We start from the raw sequence: 23,842 nt of genomic DNA on the forward strand, positions 1-23,842 counted from the left end.
TGTAAAGAAAGCAGGGATAATAGCGAGAAGAATAAAATGAAAATGAAAAACTATGAGTGATGAGAATGAGAATGTAATGATGGGGTTAACAACAGGGGTCATATCAAATGCAGTTTTAATAGATTGTGAGGCAGGCAAGGTTTTGATGCAGGAGCAAAAAGAGTAAACAGGTGAGACAGATGGCAAAACAAACATAAACAGTATAAACAAACCAGGGTCAAAAACACGGCTGGGCAATACAGGGGAAACCACTTCGTAATGATCACCACAAGGAAACAAGACTCAGCACTGGATGTGTGAGTGTGATTGGTGCAGAGTCCATGTAATCAGTGATGATGTCCTTCAGCTGTATGTGTAATTAAAGTTCATAAACGTTATAAATTTAACACACGCTACCTACCTAAACTTTATTACAGACCAGGTACAGTCAAAAAAATAGTTTTGCTGCTTGTTTAAACTAAAATGAGCTGAAACAAGTTTTGAGCTGGTTTGTTTTAAACGATTTAATTATTTTAAGTTCAGCCCTCTTAAACTTGTTACGTTAGCTAAATCAATTTTTGTTGGTATAACATGAATGAACAGTGTGGAACCCTGCATTAATTACAGTGTACAACCATTCAAGAAATTCCTAATGTTTGTGCTATACCTGCTAACATTAGGAATGCTGGTTCCTTATTCTGTTTTAGGAAGCTTAAAACTCATCTTTTTAGGACTGTTTTTAATTTGTGATATCTCTTTTATTCGTACTGTGTTTTTTTATTGTTTTACTGTGCTTTGTTGTTTTTTACTGTCTTGTAAGTCTAAATAAAATTTATTATTAGTATTATTATTATTAATAGTGTTCTCTGATAGAATTGGCATAACGCACCCATTGCACAAGTAGATTCTGCATTATTTTCATAGTGGTTACAAAGTAGGTCTTATTAAGGCATTTAAAATGATGCACATTTTCATGCACAAGTCGGAACAAACCTTGTAAACTGCTATGCTCCCCCCACACACACAAATACAGTATACTTTCCCAAGCAATTCTTATCTCATTAGAGCCGGGAATGCGATTTTTCTTTTTTCACGCCCTACACTGATATACTTGGGGGCGCAGTACGAAATCCTCCCTCTGCCTAGAGGAAAAGCTCCATTCGCCTTCAAAGGAAAAGAAGTGAATGAGGCGGGAGCTTTGTTGCACTGTTCTGAGTCTCTCGCAGAGCCCAAAGCATCAGACAGTCTAACACAAGACTAAACTATGCTGCTGCTCAGGTGTAGTCCGCGAGTCGATTTGCATGAGCTCGTGTGCAGTGAAAAATTCTCAAGCACTTTTCCATTTATCAGCTCATGATGGATATGCTATACTCTAAACCCCGGTTGAAAATAAGCCTTTGTTATCAAGGCTCTTATAGCCGGCCTCTCGCTGCATGCTGGAGGAAAAAAAAGAGCATTCTCCTTTGTGGCTTTTAAAAATAGCAGCATCTGGCTGGTAATCAGACAGTATCTTGTCTCTGTATGCATCTTGTTAGGTCTGAGACAGGGGTGTGTAGGGGGGCAGCAGGGGCCTATTATCCTGTCACAGGCTCTGAGACAGTGTGCTCTCAGCAGAGGTGTGGCAGTGCGTATCTGCTCTGTGGTATCATTAGCTCTGGCCTTAAAAATCACAGTGTTCCATGATAACTTTCAATTAGCGTAGCCCTTCCAGTTTGACGTCATTCTCTCCTACCCAAGGTCGACTTACATTTGCATATATTTATAATAGTCTTTTTGTACTTTTTGAGTCCTTTCTGCTTGCCGGCTGTGAATATTTTGCTAATTTAGTTTGGAATTTATTATGCAAAACTTTTACTGATGATATTCCAGAGTTAAATGAAACACAGATTAAATGTACAGCACTAGTGTTTATTACTTAAATAAACTTGTGCTTGGTTAGCGTTCTTTTTCACATCAATTGCTATGGCCACTATTTCATTTTACTATTCAGTTAATTTATATTGTAATGTATTAGTTTATTCTGGTAGAAAGAATTTTATAGGGCTAAAAGAAATAGCGTGATATACTACTACAAAAGGAAATGTTATTGGTTAATCATGCATATTTATTAACATTTGGTAAAATTAAGTGTTCCACAAGAATTGTAGTTCACATTCATTACTGTAATCTGAATATATACACAGTTGAAGTCAGAATTATTAGCCCCCCTTTGATTTTTTTTCTTTTTCAAATATTTCCCCAAATGATGTTTAACAGAGCAAGGAAATTTTCACAGTATGTCTGATAATATTTTTTCTTCTGGAGAAAGTCTTGCTTGTTATATTTCGGCTAGAATAAAAGCAGTTTTAATTTTTAAAAACCATTTTAAGGTCAAAATTATTAAGCCCCTTTAAGCTATATTTTTTCATGATGAACAAACCATCGTTATACAATAACTTGCCTAATTACCCTAACCTGCCTAGTTAACATAATTAACCTAGTTAAGCCTTTAAATGTCACTTTAAGCTGTATAGAAGTGTCTTGAAAAATATCTAGTCAAATATTATTTCCTGTCATCATGACAAAGATAAACAAAATCAGTTATTAGAAATGAGTTATTAAAACTATTATGTTTAGAAATGTGCTGAAAAAATCTGAAATGCTGAAATGTGGGGAAAAAATAAACAGGGGGGGCTAATAATTCAGGGGGGCTAATAATTCTGACTTCAACTGTATATATTTTATTATTAGTCAATAAGTTATTCATTCACTTTCCTTCGGCTTAGTTCCTTTATTCATCAGGGGTCAGTGGCGCCCCCAGAAAATTGTCTTAGGGGTGGCCAGAAGAGGCTGCACCAAATCTTAATTGATCTGACCAAATCTGAATTTATGAATTCAGTGTAATGTTATATTTTTGTTTCTGGTACATGAAATAATGTGGTTTTGATTCATTTAATTAACTACTCTTGAAATATTGCAATTTGTTCCTAAAAAAAAGTCAATTAAAATACAATTAAGATTCAATAAAATAAAAAAAATCTATATTTAGTTTACACTTTTCATATATATAAATAACTTTTCAGTTATTTTTCACATATTTTTATTGTACACCATATGAAATATGCCATGTCTGAAATTAATGAAGATTAATGAAGTAATTAATAAAACAAACAAATGAACAAAAGGCATTACTATACACACACAAACTCACAATACAGACTCTAATAAGATAATTTATCCATATTCCTTTTTGAGCCACAATATTATTAATACAGCTTCTTCTGTTGATGTACCTTAAGGTAAATATTAAATTGCCATTGCTGTCAATTGAAGGTGTGTCCGTGCTGTCAATGACGATTCGGGAGGGGCAGTGAATCAGCTTTGTCAATGGCACCAATCAATTCACAGTATATAATAAAATATATTATATTATGTTATGTTATGTTATGTTATGTTATATTATATTATATAATATTATATTATACGGGCGACGCAGTGGCGCAGTAGGTAGTGCTGTCGCCTCACAGCAAGAAGGTCGCTGGTTCGAGCCTCGGCTGGGTCAGTTGGTGTTTCTGTGTGGAGTTTGCATGTTCTCCCTGTGTTCGCGTGGGTTTCCTCCGGGTGCTCCGGTTTCCCCCACAGTCCAAAGACATGTGGTACAGGTTAATTGCGTAGGCTAAATTGTCTGTAGTGTATGTGTGTGAATAAGTGTGTATGTGTTTCCCAGTGATGGGTTGCAGCTGGAAGGGCATCTGCTGCATAAAACAAATGCTGGATGAGTTGGCAGTTCATTCCGCTGTGGTGACCCCAGATTAATAAAGGGACTAAGCCGAAAAGAAAATGAATAAATGAATTAATTAATTATATTGTATTTCAAATATGTATCTGCAGGGTTTTAGAAATGCGTACACTTTGCTCTTTAAAGGGCACTTATTTGACCTCTTTTACAAGAATTGCTCCAGAATGTGTCTTACAGTATGTGTCTGCACAGTTTTTATCTTAATTCTAGACTTTTTTTGACAAGTAAAAAATATTGTCTTATTTTTAGAAATTTTTTTCCCTCATACAAGCTAAATAATATGCCAACAGTGTGATCTTGTTTTCAAAGAAAAACATGTATTACTTTGCTTATCACATTGGCAGATTATTTTACTTGTTTTAAGGAAAAACCCGCTTCATTTTTAATTATTACTTTCTGAAAACAAAACAATATTGTTACTTGTCAAAAAAATTCTTCTTAATTTAAGAACCTTTAGACCTTTACACTTGAAACAAGACAAAAACTCTACGAAAATCCTTTTTTTTTTGGAGTAAGTGACAACAACAACAACAACAACAACAACAACAACAATAATAATAATAATAATAATAATAATAATAATATAAATATAAATAAATAAATAAATAAATAAATAAATAAATAAATAAATAAATAAATAAATAAATAAATAAATAAATAAATAAATAAATAACATTAATAATAACAAACAATAATAATTATAAGAAAGGTTGATGTGGACATAAATTTAACACAAGCTACCTACCTAAACATTATTTCAGACCAGGTACAGTCAAAAAAAATAATTTTTGCTGCTTGTTCAAACTAAAATGAGCTGAAACAACAAAAGTCTTGAGATTTTTGTCAACTTAATTCTCAGGGGTCAGCACAGCAGAATGAACCACCAACTTATCCAGCACAGCTTTTACACAGCGGATGCCCTTCCAGCAGCATCCCAGTACTGTATTTTACCTCTTTTACAAGATGTAAGATAAGACTTTGGTGTCTCCAGAATGTGTGTCTAAAGTTTCAGCTCAAAATACTCATCGGATTAGTTATTATAATATGTAGAATCTGCCCATTTTTGTGTCTAAGAACTATGTAGCTGTTTCTGTAGCCTGTGGCTTTAAATCCAAATGAGCTTCTTCTCCCCGCCCACCGCTCTGTTGTGCGTGTCTGCTTTTCATGTGTTACATCAGATAAACCCTTCAGTGATAGAGACAGACTCGGATGAAGCAGAAATAAGGTCACTAGTCAAAAATACCAAGTAAGTAGGTGATTATAGCAGTTAAGAGTTACATAGCGATTTTACTCTCTTTATTACAAACATGCACTGTTTTAAAAACGTTTTAAACTTATAATATTAATCACTGAGGTGCAGCTGATCACAGAGACTTGTAACATGTTTTAATCCCAGTTTCTTTGCAAAAACTGTTCTATGGACATGTATATATGTTATTATGGAGACATGGCACCTGTCAATCCATTCGGTGGGCGATGAAAACTGCACACCTACATCATGTTGTGGGGGACCTCAAAATGGGAGGGATTTGGATTCTATTTTAACGTTAGGAAATTTATAAAAAGAGACTTGTTGTGTTTATATCACTCCAGTATGACAGTGGACAAATGATACCTACACACAGTTCTGTCCAAACAGCTTACAAAAGTAGATCATCATAGATGCCCTTTAAAAGATATTACAGTTTTCAGTTATGCTTATTTTTTATTATGTGGTTAATATTAACTGATTAAAAAAAACAAAAAATAAAAGCTCACAGCGCAATTCAATATATTTTCTTTTTTTTATCAAGGCATCAAATCAGAAAAGTATATAAAAAATCTAAATAATAAAATAATTAAATGTAAACCTCACACAGTGCATAAAAAATATGGCATCCGCTAAGATGAGACCATCTTTCTATTGCTAAACTCATTTTAAGAAAAAATATATATTAATAATATTATTATCCTTTCATTTTCTACCTGGAAGCATGTATCAGTGCCATACCCTCATATTCAAAATGGTGAAAATCACAGTCTGAATAGTTAATCACAGAGCTGGTTCATATGCTGTTCTGTGTCATGGGGTTAGGTGTTTTTTAAAGAGAAAATATGTATAATTCTTTGCTGTAGTTAATTATTAGCTGCTGCTGAAAGAGAAAGACATTAATTGGAGACTAGCGGCTCTTCTGATCTGCTAAGGCCAAGAACATTTTGTAGCTAATCTGAGGACACAGAATGTGAAAGTCAATGGTTCCTGGACGTGAATTTATTTTCCTGCACATACAGTACACTATGCAAACGTTTGGGAACAGTATGATTTTTAAAAGGAGCCTATTCTGTCTTATTCTTTAAAGGGGACCTATTACACCCCTTTTTACAAGATAAAATAAGTCTCTGATGTGTCATGTAACGTTTCAGCTCAAAATACCTCAAATAAATTTTTTATAAGTGTTTGAAACTGCCCCTTTTAGGCTTTGAACCAAATTGGGCACAATTTGGTGACTGTCTCTTTAAATTCAAATGAGATAGTGCTCTTTTCAAAAGAGGGTGGAGCTACAAATATGTCAGCATAGTGGCATATTCAAAACAGGACTAACATTGTATCATTGAAAACTGAAAATGTTAAAAGAAGTGGCTCAGAAAATAGTCTATTGAGACTACAGTGTTCATTTGTGCATCCTAAAACTCTAACTGTGCGATCACACCGACAGGGCGCTCTGGCCGCCCTGGCGACAACGCTGTCTGCCTTTACCAACCCAGGCTCATTCTGAAAACGTAGTCCTGTGGACGTTTCTGGAGACCGCAAAATATGTCCCGGGAGGTACGTATTTTTGAAGTTTTTGTTCTTGCGTAAACCCACAAGAGGCCGCTGTCGAACGACCGTCTGTCTGTCGGACTGAATGATTGACTGGGCGTCTGGCCAATCGACAGGCCCACCCTCCTCCTTCCCTAAACCCAACCATTTTTACTGATTGACCCGCCCGCCCGCTTACTTCCCTAAACCCAACCAACAATTTACAAAAGCCTTCCAGAAAAAGAAAAGCCCTCGTCTGATTTTTTACAACATTCACACCCTGTTATTCACTCGTTCACTTTACTTTTTGGATTCTGTTTTTGTCTTACTTAATTTCTGGAACCGCTCTTTCCCGGATTCAAACCCAGTTGTCATCAATGTGATCAACTCCTCTCTGCATCTCAAGTCCGCCGACGCACACGACGAGCTAACTGGACAATCTGGTTGTGGCGGGAAAGCCCTCCACACGGACGTAAGCGGTCAGCCGGTAAGCGCAAAAAGGAACGGCGTCACATCACCCACTCCCGTAGCGTTCGCTTAAAAAATGAAATGCAGCCATACGTACTTCTGGCTACATAATTCGCAGTCTCCAGAAACGTCCATGGGAGTACATTTTCAGAATGAGCCTGGGTTGGCCTTTACTGCTTTGCCGATGAGAGTGTCAAAATTAGCTATATTTAAAAGGGCCATATGCCTTACCCAGAATATAAATACATTTAGATCGTTTACTTTAATCATTGCTAGAATGTGAAGAGATTTTCAACCAGCACAGCAAAAAAAAATGTTTCTGAAGATAATCACCTACTGCACCTTTAATCATTTTTTATTATTAGAGGCTGGCTATATTCACACACTGTTGCCACACAACTGTGTTTAAACCTCTTATAAAAGTGTTTTTTTTTTTTTTTTTTTTGCATAAAAGGTCCCATTTAAAACAACTGTATTTAAAATGTATTTTATGATTCAAATTTGACTTTTCAGCATCAGAAATTTTATATAATTGTCTGCTGCTTAAGAAACATTTATTATTATTAACAGTGTTGAAAACTGTTGCGCTGCTTAATTTTTGTGAATACTGTCATAAGTACCATTTAAATGTGTTTGCTTTTATTGATCTAGGACACATTCAATTGTTTGAGAATGCAAGTAAAGACAAGTATTTCACATTTCAAATGTTATTTGAACTTGCTATTCATGCTATTCAAGTACTGTAAATTTTCAATTATGAAGCAGGAAAAAAAATTCTACACAGACACTTATAAGAATCATTATTAAAAAGATAGTTTACCTAAAGCTGAAAATTCTGTCATCATTTACTCACCCTTTACTTCTTCCAAACCCCTTTGACTGTTTCTTTTATTGAACACAAAAGAAGATATTCAGAAAAATCTAGATACCAGTAACCACTGATATTCATAGTATTTATTGTTCTATTATGGAAGTCAGGGGTTACAGATTTTCAGCTTTCTTTAAAATACCTTCTTTTGTGTTTGACAGAAGAAAGAAACTAATAGAGGTTTGGAACCACTTTAGAGAGAGAGCGTAAATAGTGAGCAAATGTTCATTTTGCGGTGAACTATCCCTTAATGCGTACTAGTAACAAATTTATTATAACAGAACAGCAAATTATAGTTATTTCTGAAGGAATTTATTTATTAACAAAATGGTTATTTTAAACCATTTTACTTTACAACCATTTTGGACAAAATCAACCTTGTTTTGATAGATCAGTAACATTTTTTAAATGTTTTCTCTATTTTGTGTAAGCCTTGGTGAGCTGAATAGACATACTTTTTTTTTAAAAATCCTTTAAAATAATCTTAATGATCCCAAACGGTTAATATAGAGGTCAATTGTCTACCACAAAATACCTCTAAAGGGTAGAGACAGCATTTGTCCCTTCCTTTTTTATCTCTATTCTTAATATATACACTGTCAAGACACATTGGCTCATTAAAGAGATATCCACAGGTTTGGTGGCCACTCTATGCTGCACTAATGGTGGGACATGTCATTAGCAGTAAGCAGTGTTAATTGGAAAGACCTGCAGTGTCAGGAGCGGAGGGCTGGAAAGTGAATGAAGAGGACACTCCACAGTAAAAAGCACTCAGCCACAGCAGACCCCTCATTAGGGGTGCTACATGCTTCGGAAGAGGCTCTTGTGGTGTCATCATGGGAAGACAACTTTAAAACATTACACCTAAAGCACTCCTGAACTTTGGTTTGAGCAGCCCTTGACCATAGATTAATGATTAGCATACATATATAGCTATTGTGTGGGAGAAATGAATACTTTCTGAATGGTGAAATATGTGCATACTAAATGCAGAAAAATAGCTGATATAGGTCTCCATGAACCAAAGCAACTGTTTAATGAACAGTTTTAAAGAAAGAACAGAAACAAGTAGGGGAGACTGGGGTTGATTGTAAGACAATTTTTCTTTAGCACCTAAAACTACCTTTTTTTAGCTACATGACTGAAACTTTTAGGCAAAGTACCCACATTTGTCTACTACAAACATCAACAATTTAAATTTCTTAAACTATATCACAGACTATGTGAGATGATGACAAATACAAAGTGGTCATTTGTTACCCCACTATAAGGTACGTTGTAACACATACTGGGTTAAGTTGTAACAGGTAGGCAAAATGCACAAAAGCTAAGCGTACTACAAGTGATATGCCACAACAACAATTTTATTGTAAATAAATGACTGCAACAATAAAATGTATGTGAATATTGGAAGTGTATGTGCATATTGTGTGCTTGTGCATGCACAAGTACATTTGTTTGTGCATGTGCACATTCATATGTATGTGTGTGTAAGTGTTTGTATACATTCAAAGCACGTCTTTCACCCTACCCCGCCACTATCACCCATTGTTTAGCTAGCTGTATTAGCATGGTGCTTTGAAATTAGCAGGAGGTTGATATACCGTTCTTTACTAGAGAAAATATAATTTGACCTGATATAACTCATACAGCATCATCTACAATGGCAGAGGTACTAAACAAAATATAATCTTGTTATTTTTTTTTTTTTACTTTCTTACCACAGAATTCGATTTTCTGTTGTAGCTTCAGAAGAGATTGCAAGACTGACTGGAAAATCTCCATGTGTGATTGTTAGGTTAACCTGAGGAAACTGAAAATGTTACATGACCCTTATCTTATCCCTGGTTTGTGGGATTGGTAGTGTTACTACTCTCCCTGTGTTTCAACTATACCCGGTCTCCCCTACCACTTCTGTCTGTTTTCTGTACCACAGCCGCATCACCCTGCAGCCAAGACAGGTTACTCGCTGAAGCTAAGCAGGGCTGTGACTGGTCAGTACCTGGAGGGGAGATTACATGGGAAAACTAGGTTGCTGTTGAAAGTGCTGTTAGAGAGGCCTAGAGAAGGGGTGTTTAACCTGCGGTAAAGTAAAGTGAAGTAAAGTGAAGGGGACACTATACTGTGAGTGAGCACCAGCATTCGGATGAGGCGTTAAACCAGTTTCCTGACTCTCCATGGTCATTAAAAATCCCATGGCTCTTCTTGTAAAGAGTGTCCTGGCCAAATTACATCCATCGGCCCTTACCCATCATGGCCTCCCAATCATCCCCATCCACTGAATTGGCTTTATCACTCTCTCCACTCCACCTAAAACTGGTGTGTGGTGAGCGCATGGCACCATTGTCCTGTGGCTGCCATCGCATCATCCTAGTAGATGCTGCACACTGGTGGTGGTGTGGAGAGACCCCCCTTATGATTGTGAAGCGCTTTGGATGTATGGTCATACACGTTAAATGTGCTATAAAATAATAATAATAATACATATTATTTTTGTAATGTGCTTTTCTCAAGCTCAAAGTATGTACAAGGCAAAAACCAATAAAACAGTAAAAAGAATACATAGGAATATATAACAATAAGTAAGATAACAATAGATCACACATTAAAAACACTATTAAAAAGGTCAGTCTTAAGAAGCTTTTTAGTACAGTCCAGAGAAACGGCATTCCTAATGGTAATGGATAATGCATTCCATAATTTTGGCGCGTGGTATGAAAAAGCCCGACCACCTATGGTGCTAATATAAATACACACTACATTACAATTCTAACGATTAACTAGCATCTTATTAGCTGCCTATTATTAAGATATTGACTGTTTATTTGTACTTGTAAAGTACACTCCCAGAAATAAAGGTACGCGAGCTGTCACTGGGGTGGTACCTTTTCAAAAAGTACTGTACACATTTATACATAAAGGGACCATATTGGTACCTCAAAAGTATATACTGTATTAGTACCTAAAAAATTTAAGAGGAACACTTTTATACTTTTTAGGTACTAATATGTACCCTTGAGGTATTAATATAGACCATTTAGGAACAAATTTGTGCCTTTTGAAAAGGTACCAGCCCAGTGACAGCTCGCGTACCTTTATTTCTGAGAGTGAAGATATTCTGCATGATCTTGTTCTACGTCCCTAATTCTCAATACCTAAAGCTAAGTACTATCTTAATAACATCAATAACCAGACAAATAGGAGTTTATTGAGCTAAAGGTCATAGTTAATGGTTTGTTAATAGCGAGAACTGAACTGTACCTTAAAATAAGAGAACTACTATGCCATGAAGCACTGCGAACGATAATCAAATAAAAAATGACAAAGAAATATAAAACTGCTCATTAAAGTCAAATTGAAGCAGAATATTTAAAGTCTGTTGCAAAATATGCCTATATACAGGTTAATTCAGAATGATTAGCCCCCCTTAATTATTAGCCCCCCTGTTTTTTTCCCCCAATTTCTGTTTAATGGAGAGAAGATTTTTTCAACACATTTCTAAACATAATAGTTTTAATAACTCATTTCTAATAACTGATTTTGTTTATCTTTGTCATGATAACAGTAAATAATATTTGACTAGATATTTTTCAAGACAATTCTGTACAGCTTAAAGTGGCATTCAAAGGCTTAACTAGGTTAATTAGGGTAACTAGACAGGATAGGGTAATTAGGCAAATTACTTTATAACGATGGTATGCTCTGTAGCCTATCAAAAAAAAATCTAGCTTAAAGGGGCTAATAATTTTTATCTCAAAATGTTTTTTTTTTTTTAAACTGCTTTTATTCTAGCCAAAATAAAACAAATAAGACTTTCTCCAGAAGAAAAATTATTATCAGACATACTGTGAAAATTTCCTTGCTCTGTTAAACAATTAAAAAAGAATAAAAATCAAAGGGGGCTAATAATTCTGATTGCAACTGTATACACAAAGATTGGAAATCATCAGCTTAATTATATCATTTGTGGTGATTTAAGGGTGTGTGCAGAGTTAAAGACCTCTATGATTGGTGGAGTTTTCTGTATATCATCATGGGTAATGCTTTTCAGCATGAATTTGATATAAAACAATATTGTTTTAAAGGTAAATTGAGTTTTTACAGATTATAAATGCTTTCCCCCCTAAAGAAATAAATTACTTACATTCTTGGCACCTGTTTTAACTTTTAGAACAAGACTATTGGTTACAGAATACAGCTTTCTTTTTACAGGTTTACACTGTTGACATTAAACAGAAGTCGTTTCCCTATTATGAAATTCTGGATGCTTGTGAATGACTATTGGTTGACTGGTGATTGACAGGTTTTTCACCAGTAAACATCATTGGAGAAGAGATGTCTTTGCAAGAGGTAGAGGAAGTTATTTTGATTACAGATTATGAGAGTGCATGCTTTTTTCAAATAATGATGTGCACTGACAATAAATAATTGATAAGAAACACAGCAACTCTCTAATAAAAACAAGAATTGTCAATTTGGTTTCATGGTGTCTTAAGGCAGGCTGTTATTAAGTGCCACAGCTGGGCTGCTGATTAAAGATTAATGTCACATAAATATCACACATAAATTCACCCCAAAACTGCCATTTTTGTTTATGTCTTCCCCTGAAATGAAGGACAAAATATTGTGCCTAAATTAAGTCAGATGTTCAGAAGCCCTGAAGTCTAACAGATAAAGGCCGATCTTCCAGATGGGCCCTTCCTAGACCAGCTGCCAGTCCATATTTACATGATTATCCAGCATTTCTCACTGCCCTCAGTCACTCTGCTCCAAAATCTACAGTGGCAGAATGCAATCCCAGAATGCATTACAACAAATTCAATGGGAAAACAATAAAATCAAGATGGTGGACAATGTGATAGAAATAATCAAAATCAAAATCATGATTCAAATCAATTATCTGAATATACTGTACATTTCGTTTTACAAAATGTTTTTAATTGGCATCAGTTAATAAATATTGAAAAAATAATTATCTTTTCCTCAAAAGTTGAAATAGAGGATTTAAACTCCACCAATAGGACCTGTCGATGTTGATGCAAAAGATTGACCATTGCTGCCATGTTCAGCTCATTCGCGGCATTCTCTGCGGGGTCAGTTTTTGCTTCTTTTTTGCTGTCTTTATGCGATTTGGAGATTATGTTTACTCAAAATGTTAACTTCACTTAGGAGTGTTCGGATTTTTAGTTCACAAGTAAAGTAAATGGGCTTTATGCAAGTTTAAATCAAAAACGTACATGAGTGAGAAACAAACACGTCGCCTTCACGAGTTCACACTTGCAATAGTTTCAGAATAAAGCGTATTTGGCGTGCTGTCCGGGGAGAGGGCTCTGAGCTCGGGGAAGACACCCAAACTCGAGTTATTCCTCTTATCAGGAAACAGAGAGGAATAGGTATTCGAGCGAAGTATCTAGCCCGGCCCCAGAACGTTCCCCCCGGGATTGTAATGCTTAAGAGGTGAGGTGACGGGGTGGTGGAGGGTTGCTAAAGTCGTAAGATGCTGCAGGTAAGACAGCTTTGGTATATATAGGGGTTTGGTCAAGAACTGATTGGATAATAGAATAATTGTCAATGACGTATTTGATACCGAAACTTCTGCGCGTGCTCCTCCCGAAATTTGTTTATAAAACATCACTTTGTGATATAATTATTGTGAAAAGCACTATACAAATAAACTTGAATGGAATTAAATTGAATTGAACTGAACTGAATTGAATTGAATTGAATTGAATTGAATTGAATTGAATTGAACTGAATTGAATTGAATTGAATTGAATTGAATCAGTGGAAAACTTTAAAATCCAGGGAACCTTTCCATTTCACAAAAGATTCTTTATTGTGGAAAAAAGCCCTAAAAGTGATCAGGCAGACCAAACTGTAAGTCGTAGAGACTTGAATCTTTGCCAGATGGTAGTATCCACCCCATCTGCAATGTCACCAAGACTCGTCCAAATCGGCCTCATGTTGATGCTGAAGTGGTCCAAAACATGTAATTGCTCATAACCCCAAAAATACTGGCCACAAACTCAAGTGCCTTACATAACTGAAATCCTTGGCTCAAAGTCTACAATTGTTCAGATTTGGTCTGATTTGATCTGTTTATTTTTAATTTTTTTCAAATCTACTTTTGCAAACTAGTTCTAGGTTTTTCATCCAATCTGAACCAAAGTGGTGTAGTCAGATACTCAGGAGTCACTGAGTTCAGCATCACCACAGGATATTCAAACATCCAAAGTGGGCGGAGTAATTTTTATAAAAATCAGAGCATATGTATGAGCTTGATTTGAGGTCACTGTATCAACACCATGTGGTCAAACCAGCCTGATCTCACAAGGACAGTAACTATGTTATGTTTGTCAGTTTATTAGCAAATTCGTAAAGTTCAGATGTACGAAAATGTATGATTTTAAACAGGAGGCGTGGCAGCCAACTCCACCCCTAAATTCATTGGGAATAAGCAAATCATACTAAATTGTACGATGAGAAAGTACGAATTCATATGAATTAGCCACTAAATCAAAATTTACAAATTGCCATAGTCAAACTATACTATTTTTTCACAATGTGAATAAAAATTATGAAGGTAGAATGAACTGAGGGACCGCTGGCCTAATTGACTCAAAAATCCGAATGCAGTGTGGCAAAACTGGTTAGGTGGCTCCTGGGCCTCCATGGGGCGATATTGCATTTCACGTGTGTGTATATGCAGCTGTATATTGTACAATGTTTCATACCTTAGCAAGAACTCTGAACTTTGGTATCAGTAACAATAAGCACTCAAAAGCATGAAAATGTTAACAACTTCAGTCACACTTCAGCTGGTAAAAAGTTGGATAAGGCTGTTTTTCTATGGAAACTGACCACTTTAAACTAGTCACAGATTTACTGTAGTAAAGGATAGATGCTACATTTTTACAAAAATTCCTATTGGCTTTTACTGTTTGAAGCCTGATAATTACTGCTTGCAGCTATATATATATATTTTTTATTTCTTTTAAGGACTGCTTACTGAAAGGTTTTTTGGGGAACCCACATTGATTCTTCTGTTGCGACACTGAAAATGTCCTTTTAGAACATTTTTTAAGGGTGAATAATGAAACTAGTTATATTACAACAATTAAAGATCATTTATCCTAGTGAGGAGAGTGAAGTTTTAGGCAAACTCTGAGAAACTCTGCTTTGCCAACGGCAGTTCACAATTCAGCTGAAACCCAGATAAGAAATTATCCATAAGCCTCAGCTTGAGGAGAATAGATACTCACCAAGGGAACAGTTTTGAATAATAACATGAATTTATGCTAAATAAGTTGAAGTCTTTCATTTCTGTACATGCTGAAATATATGTTTAATATTTATCTGGTTATGAAGATGAGTGTGGAGCACAGACAGGAATTGCACAGGACTAGATACATGTATTCTCTGAAGTATTCATCTTTTGGTTTTTTTTAATCAAGGGTATTTTTGTAGTGGTGCTGGAATATTTTGGGCCTTTTTGCGCCAATAAGGTTAAATAGCTGGGACAGGTCGGATTTTAATGAGCCCTTTTACATAAAGGTTAGCCTGAACCACATTTCCTTCAGCCTGCTGTGAATGTACTCCACAGGAGATATTTGTGCCTTAGGAGGTTTTGTCTTAAATGATAAATGATTCACTAAAGCCAGCCTTCAGTCTATATCAGATACAAACCACAGTTAATGGCTCCTAGATTCTGCAAATACTTATTTGTTGATGCAATTAAAGATATAAACTGTGGCTATTGTGTTTTTATACATTTGTAAGTGCTGTGTACTTTACCTCTTCCACAATGTCTTTGAGAATTTGTCGTGGAAAGAAATTCTACTGAGAATAGACAACACATTTGAAAATAGTTTTGGTTGTAGACATACTGTATGTGCTATCAATCTCAACAACTGCCCAAAGAAACTGACCTAAGAGTCCACTTTCTTGTCCGTTTACAGCAAAACTGGCACAGCGCTGTTGCCAAAAATTGTCCTGTTCTTCCTCTGCTGAAGGTGAACTAACATAACCTAGAAACCATGTCCTCAAAAGCACAGTGTTAACTCAGTGATCAGATAAGATTTTATTGATTCCATCAAGCACTGTCTTCCATTAAAATTTTAATTCTACCATCGTTTAATCATAGCCCTAATATATTAATAGTCCCAAGAAGAAGATAGCTTGTTGTAAAAGTAATTTTTTGTGTATATGAGAGTGAAAGCTTATGCATTTTTCTTTATATTTTGTCATATTTCTTATTACGTTTATTAATAATAATTTTAAAAAAATAATAAAAAAATTGTATTATGTTTAACTATTACATCATTATAAAAGTTTTCATAAATCTGGGTTGCATTTTACAAAAGCATCACAGTCGTACAATAAGAACAACCATTCCAACCAATGGTCTCTACCATCCATTTTACTAACGATGCTTTTGAAAAACGCAGCAGTGGGATGTTTTTTAACAATCGTAAATTATAAAATCATTAAAAAAAAAACAATGATTCTTCACAATGTGAAAACAGCATACACACGTTGAATGTTTTATGATAATTAAGGAATCAAAAATCAGAAATGAGAGCACAGCCTTCAACCCAAGTCATTTGTCTGTGTTTTCTCTAGCTGGTGCTTCCAGAATACTCCATCCATGTCCTCTTCTGTATCATGTTCCTGTGTGCTCAGGAGTGGCTGACCGTAGGCCTCAATATCCCTCTGCTCTTCTACAACACATGGAGGTGAGCACCTGAACCAGCCTATTTATTCCTATTCAAAAAACTATAACGCACTCACTGTGTGCTTACTGTGAAATAAGTATCCTGACAAACCACAGGGCTGGATAACATGGGCAACATTTATATCATGATTTATTTTTTAAGGTACAGTTCACTCAACAATTAAAATTCTTAGTAACACTTTAGTTAACCATTCACACCATTTACGGTTTATTACCAGCCTAATATTAAGATATTCACTTTGTGTTAAATATAAAGTATGATCTTGTTTTACATTCCTAATTTTACTCAATACCTAAACCCAACTACTACCTTGATAACTATTAAAACGCAGCCAATTAGTAGTTTATTGAGCTAAAAGACTTAGTTTATGGTTTGTTAGTGTGAATTGAATAAAATAAAGTGTGACCAAATTATGTTATAATTTACTCACCCTTGACTTGTTCCAAATCAGTTTGAGTACATTTGTTCTGTGGAACACACAAAAAAAAGATATTGTGAAGAATGTTGGAAATCTGTAAATATTGACACATAAGAAAAGTAAATGGTTACCGGTTTCCGGTTATATTGTATTAACATTTCTTTCATATGTCAATGAACCAAATCACATACCTCTAGTATAAATTAAATATTCCTCTAATAAATTAAATTCATTTTAAGTATTAAATTGGCAGATGAGCAGTGAGCTGTGGATACTAGGGAATTATTAATCAAAGACTGCAAAACATTGAAACCTTTAATATTCATTATTTGTCATGCTAAATGATCTAAATAATTAAACACTCAATATTTACATATGAATCCATAATTTTATAAGAGAATTGTAACATCAGTATTCAAGGGACTCCTAATGTATTCTCCTTGCCAGTAAATGAATAGTGTCTGTTCTTCCTAATCTTGTCAATGCGCATTAGTCTTTTTCATTTTTGCAGATGAAAAAATAGCAGACTGAATGTTTCATCACACAGTTAAACAACTGGGAAATCATAAGTTCGATAAAATGAGTTTCAGTCACTTTGCAGTGGAGCTCTAAATCTTTCTTCAGGTTTTGGTACTGAATGTTGTTCTCAATTACTGCCACAGAATATGAGAGATTGCTCTGCTGTGATTTTTCTGCAGAATGATGACATACTGAACTTAATCAGTAAGATAGTAATGTGGATTTGGATTATTGATATGATTAGCTGGATCACCATCAGTCATTTCCCTTGCAAGATTTATTGCTTTTTCCTTGCAATAAATCCACCTTTATTCTCGCAAATCCTATAAAGCTGATATCCAGCACTCTGTCACTTCATTTCTTCCACATTTTTTTCTCCAAATGTCCTTTAATGCTTTGGTTCCTTGTTTCTGATGTCCCCAATAGAATTATTGTACCAGGGGTGGCATGTTTTACAATTGCAGATTATATTTAAGTCATCTCTAAGGACTTAAAGGTAAAATACTAAGAACAAAGAGGCTTACACCAGCCAAAGTGTGTAATAAATTAAATTAAATGAAATGAAAATGAAATGAAATGAAATTAACAGATAACTAAGAGTCTGAGGGTTAAAAAAACTTTTAAAGTTATCAAAATTAAGTTCTTAGCAAAGCACATTGCTAATCAAAATATATTTTTATATATTTACGTTACACTGTAAACAAATTTAAGCCAGTACAACTACAAAAAACATTTTTTATAATATAATCATTATTTCCTTTTGCTTTTTCTTGTTTACTCAACTTTTGAAAACACCAACTGCAATGACCTAAAATTATTTGTAAGTAATACAAAAAACATTTAGTTGGGTTGACATTGGTGAACTATTCTGTAACAAAACGTTTTAAGTAGTGCCAACTGAACATTTTTTGTCTGCAGAACTGGAATGCCTCAAGTTGAGTGAACAAAAAAAATCTTTATTTCCTTTCATTTTTTTCTTGTGTGCTCAATTTTTTAATACATCAGTTGCACTAGCCTAAAATGTCTGAAGTTGAGTAAATAAAAATCTTTTGGAAATTGGTAAAAAAAAAAAAATAATAATAACACATTATCAGAACAAACAATTAAAAAAAGTAAAAAAAAATTAAATAAATAAATAAAACAGAGACAAATGTTAACAAAACATTAATTAGACACAGAATTAGAAACAGGACAGGAGGCAAAACAACAATAATGGTAAATAAGAAAAGGATCAAAACATGGCAGGACAAACAGGAAAAATGCTTTGTAATGCTTCACAGGGAAAAACAAGACTCAGCTAAGAGTCTGTGTGAATGAGGTGCCTTTATAGTCCTAGTAATCAGTCCATCAGGAGCGTCCAGCTGTGTCTGTGTAATGAAGACCATTTGATTTATAGTTTGAGCATTTGATTTGTCATTTAATTACTACAGGATTTTACTGAGTTGTTCATAAAAATTAAATAAATACATTAGATTTTTTGATATGAGAATGCATTCTGATTTATTATTTCATCTTTTGAGCATTTGATTTATCGTTTGGGTAGTTGTTTTGAAAGTTTGATTTATTATATGATCTTTTTAGGCATTTGAATTTTCATTTTGATTTTGTTAGGAAAAAACTTCCATATGCATAGCAGTTAAATACAAAGTAACAGTCCAAATGCGCAAAGCATTTCTTTTTGTAGAGCAAACTAGGTAAATGTGAGATGAATATTCACATTAAAAGTCTTTATGCAGCTGTGCACCCCCACCCCCCTCCTCTTCATGGAGCATGGTACTTAATACCCTAATAATTTTTGGCACAAAAGAAAAGATACTTTTGACCCATACAATAGTATGTTCACCATAAGACGGTAGAGATGGGTTTTGTGGTCCAGGGTCACAAATGCAAATGCACATATTGTTTCAAGACGCACTACCCGCCTTGTGTTTTTTCTAATTTTGCGGCAGGTACTTCCATAGCCCAACAGACACTAAAGAACTTCTCTACGATCCAGCGTCTGTCATGAATGGAGACACGCTAAAATTCTGCCAAAAAGAAGCCTGGTGCAAGATGTCCTTCTTTGTCCTCTCGTTCTTCTACTATCTCTACTGGTGAGTAGATATGCAGCAGCTGTCTCAACCATCATCTGCTAATGAGACTCTGTGCAGCATGTTGATTGATTTTTATATCTTTGCAGCCTAATATGCTTTTTAGTGTGTGCCTTTGCTATAGTATAAGCTATACCTGAAGCCTATAGCATAGCAGAGATGTATACTTAAACAAACATTTGAACTGACAAGGACTCTGTGCTCTTGGATGGCTCCAGCAACATGCCTTTGGGTAGAATTCCTGATTCTTCTTTCCTCTTCATTATATCATGTCACATTAAATGTTAATATACGCATACAAACGTACATATTCTATAATAGCTCACCCTTCCAGCAAACAGCCCTTATGACCTTTTGTCAGATCAAAGGCAAATGTTGTGTATCAGCCAAATTTGCATTATTTAATACTCTTTGCTTCTGGAATTGAAATTCGGTCATTTAGCTCCCCTTTTTTCTAGTATCTTCTGCTTCCCAGCAGTTATGCGATCTCCTCTAACGGTTTGCTTTTTACTGCTGTTTTCTTAAAGCAAAGTTTAACAGAACCTAAACATAATCAGCAACATTTCACATTTTAAGACATTTTGTTTTAAATTGACCATAAATGTTAAAGTACACCGCAAGTATAGTATAGCCACACTACTTTATATTATGATGTAATATAAAGCAATAATCAATATGCAACATTATATGAGCTAGTCAGACATTAATATTATACACTGTCAGAAATAAGGTACAGGAGCTGTGACTGGGGCAGTACCTTTTCAAACGATACATATTTGTACCTGAAGGGTCCATAATGGTACTTTAAATGTACTTTATGGGTACATTTGGGCACTAAAATGCATCTTTGAGGTACAGCTGTGGACTCTTTGGATACAAATATGTGTCTTTTGAAAAGATACTGCCTCAGTCACAGCTCCTGCACCTCTATTTCTGAGAGTGTAGAATCCCTTACTGGCCTTGTTTAAAAAGGATCATTAATTATTATACTGATATTATCTAATCACACTTTTGTTTATCCTCGGAAGACAAATTAAAGGTGCTGTATGTCAGTTTTTGACTCTTCTAAAGCATAAAAATACCATAATATGCTTGCAGATATTTAAGAAACATGCTAAGTGAACATACTTGTTTATCTGAAAAACAATGCTGAAGTCAGTTATTCTGCTTTGAAAATGTGAGTTACGTGGAACGCTGTCTTTGTTTTGGTTCTTTTAACCTGCCCACTGCCAGTTTAGCCAATTATATTTCAGCACCCTGGGTTGCCTTGATGGAAAACCACCTATTTCATTCATTCATTTATTCATTCATTCAGAAAGGGTCTGGAATTGAAATTCAGTCATTTAGCTCCCTTTTTCCAGTATCTTCTGGAACTCTGTGCTTTTCTTCCCAGCAGTTATGCTAGCTTTTTACTGCTGTTTTTGTTTAAAAAGGATTATTAATTATTATACCGTTATTAATTAATCACACATGAGACCTTTGTTTATCCTCAGAAGACAAATTAAGATATTTTAGATTAAATGTGCCGTATGTCAGTTTTTGACTCTTCTAAAGCATGAAAATTCCATAATATGTTTGCAGTAGTGATGCGCGGATGGCGGATAATCCGCGGGTCGGTTGGGAAATAAAAAAATACATTATAATTAATTGCGGGTCGGTTGCGGGTGGATGTAGCGGGACATGGCAGTGGACCAGCGAAAAAGTAGAGAGTGCGCTTTGCAGAATGGGAAGATATGAGACGCCCAATAATAATGGATGAAGTGCAAGGATAACCTACTGTTTAAAGTTTCAGTTAGAGGAGTAATCAGAGGAAAATCTGCTATCGTTCTGGGAGAAATAAGATACCTTATTTCCACGACTGCAGCACCCTGCGAGGAGAATCTTGTTCATTCCTACAACACGCGGTGCGAGCGAACGCTCATTCAGTGCAGCTGGCCACGTTTTGGAGGCGAGGCGGAATCGCCCGAAATCATCTAGGCACAGTAGATGCTATTCTGTTTTTGCACAGTGCGAAGAAAATATTTAAGAAACATGCTAAGTGAACATACTTGTTTATCTGAAAAACAATGCTGAAGTCAGTTATTCTGTTTTGAAAATGTGAGTTACGTGGAACGCTGTCTTTGTTTTGGTTCTTTTAACCCGCCCACTGCCACTTTAGCCAATTATATTTCAGCACCCTGGGTTGCCTTGATGGAAAACCGCCTATTTCATTCATTCATTCAGAAAGGCTCTCAAAGCATGCGTCTGTGACTGAAATGTGATGCAGATTCAGAGTCCCACATGAGGTGGTTATTAATTAGGATATAATATAAATATTCTGAATGTAAACATTAGGTGAGCAGTTTACACAGGAGCCCCGTGTCCTAACAACACACTACTGTGACAAAATTAGCAGTTATAAGCAATTTGGCTGTTTGCACCAGACGAAACACGACAGAAATTTAAATAGAGCCATTCAGAATATGCACTCACTTACGAAATGGTAAGGTTTATTATCTAATTAACACATATTAAACATCTTTAACTTTATTAAACGTACACGCTGAATCACTGGTGTTGGTTTTGAGTCACAGTTCTAAAGTAAAATTTCAAATGGTTTATTTTATTTTCAAGATCTGAGGTGAACTATCTGCTGAAGGCATTATCTTAAATATGAAATGTTTTTGTTTCACATTCTGTGATTTTTCCTGACAAAAATGCCTCTAGTCATGTGCATAAAAATCTGTGTACAATCTCTCGTAGACAGTTCTCTTTTACACATTTCCTGACAATTCCTTTACACATTGGCAATAAAAAAAGCAATTAATACAGCTGTTATACAGCCCCTGTATAAGTAGTAAAACTAAACGTCTTAATTGGACTGACCCTGATTTGATAAATGAGCTCAATTTGTCCGCTTTACCTACTTTAACCCCTGCGGCTTGATTTTCAAAGCACTCTAACTGTTTGTAATAACCACAACGTTGTGCTCCCTTTTATGAATCAATCTTACAAATCAATTGCAAATCCAATATCTGCACACCAGGCCATCACCCATCCAATTACATCCGTTCACTTGTTCTAAACCCCATTTAAACCTAATGACTCAAGAAAAGGAGCATGGCACTTTGATAGAAGTGAAAGAAAGAGATTTGAGCGAACAGACTAGTTCTCGTGTGTTTACAGCGACCGCAAAGGCATGAGGAACACTGCTCGCCTCAGGCTCCATCAGGATCATATCTATGATTATAGCTGAAATACAGTTTTCATTGATCTTACACTTTCAGCACGAACACTGATAAGCCGCGGTTCTCTATCTTTGCCTGTGAGACGAACCTTGAGATGTGCACTGAATATAATAATATTTTCCAGTTAGGTTCAATGTATATATCCTTCCTTGGCAGCAGTGATATCACTTAAAAGGACATAAATAAAAAAAAAAGATTGGAAATATAAAGAAAAACCCATGCTGTTACTTTTGCAACCCCCACACGCTGAAGATAATAAGACACAGCGAGCCCAGAAATGCTTATGCAGTTTTTATCAGGGCAACCCCTTATTATGTATTAATGCCCATGGACAGTATTCTGGCATGACATCAATGGCCCCTAGTGTGAAGTCAGCACAGAAATTCGCCATACATCAACATATGGCAGTGCATTCTAAATAAATGCAATCTATATCATACTGAACCGGCCCGGAGTGATGCTGGAGCTGGAGCAGCTGTCATTTTCCACAGTGTCAGCTGCTTTTGAAGCCTCTATCGTCTTGCATATCTATGCCTCCTCCAGATGTGAATGAATACAGTGGTTTCAGCTGCGTAATTTGAGGAGAAGATGTGTATCTGTGTTTGTTGTTAACTAGGAAGAAATAAACTAATTAAAGCCCTTTCCTGACAGAATAATGAAACCCATGGGCACACACTCATGTTACAGAAGTTAAAGCATAAAGGGAGAAATTCCTGTTTTCACCGGATGGGAGTTCTTTGGGATAAGTTAACCCTTGAGTGATGTTCCCGGACAAAAATGACAAGCTTTTTAATAATGGTTTGCAAATTGCTTTGTATGCTGCATCATGACAATATGATTCAAATCTTTCATTGACTTGTTTATTTGGGACATATTCTGATTGCGTGTGGAATTTGCATTTGCTCCCCATGTTCGCATGGGTTTCCTCTGTGTGCTCCTGTTTCCCCCACAGTCCAAAGACATGTGGTATAGGTGAATTGG

General features: G+C 35.4%; 1 protein-coding gene across 2 annotated transcripts in view; it reads left to right on the forward strand.

Moving 5' to 3' along the window:
- Positions 1-23,842, forward strand: part of cnih3 (cornichon family AMPA receptor auxiliary protein 3) — a 67,442-nt gene that overhangs the window by 38,561 nt on the left and 5,039 nt on the right. The window contains exons 4-5 of one of the 2 annotated variants that reach the window (XM_056481514.1): positions 16,495-16,607; positions 19,494-19,637. In XM_056481514.1, coding sequence (XP_056337489.1) covers positions 16,495-16,607; positions 19,494-19,637 — 257 coding nt within the window. Of the gene's footprint in view, positions 1-16,494; positions 16,608-19,489; positions 19,638-23,842 lie in introns of both variants that reach the window. The other variant, XM_056481513.1, reaches the window with a different exon arrangement.

The sequence above is a fragment of the Danio aesculapii genome, chromosome 20 (assembly GCF_903798145.1).
Source record: "Danio aesculapii chromosome 20, fDanAes4.1, whole genome shotgun sequence".
Taxonomy (NCBI): domain Eukaryota; kingdom Metazoa; phylum Chordata; class Actinopteri; order Cypriniformes; family Danionidae; genus Danio; species Danio aesculapii.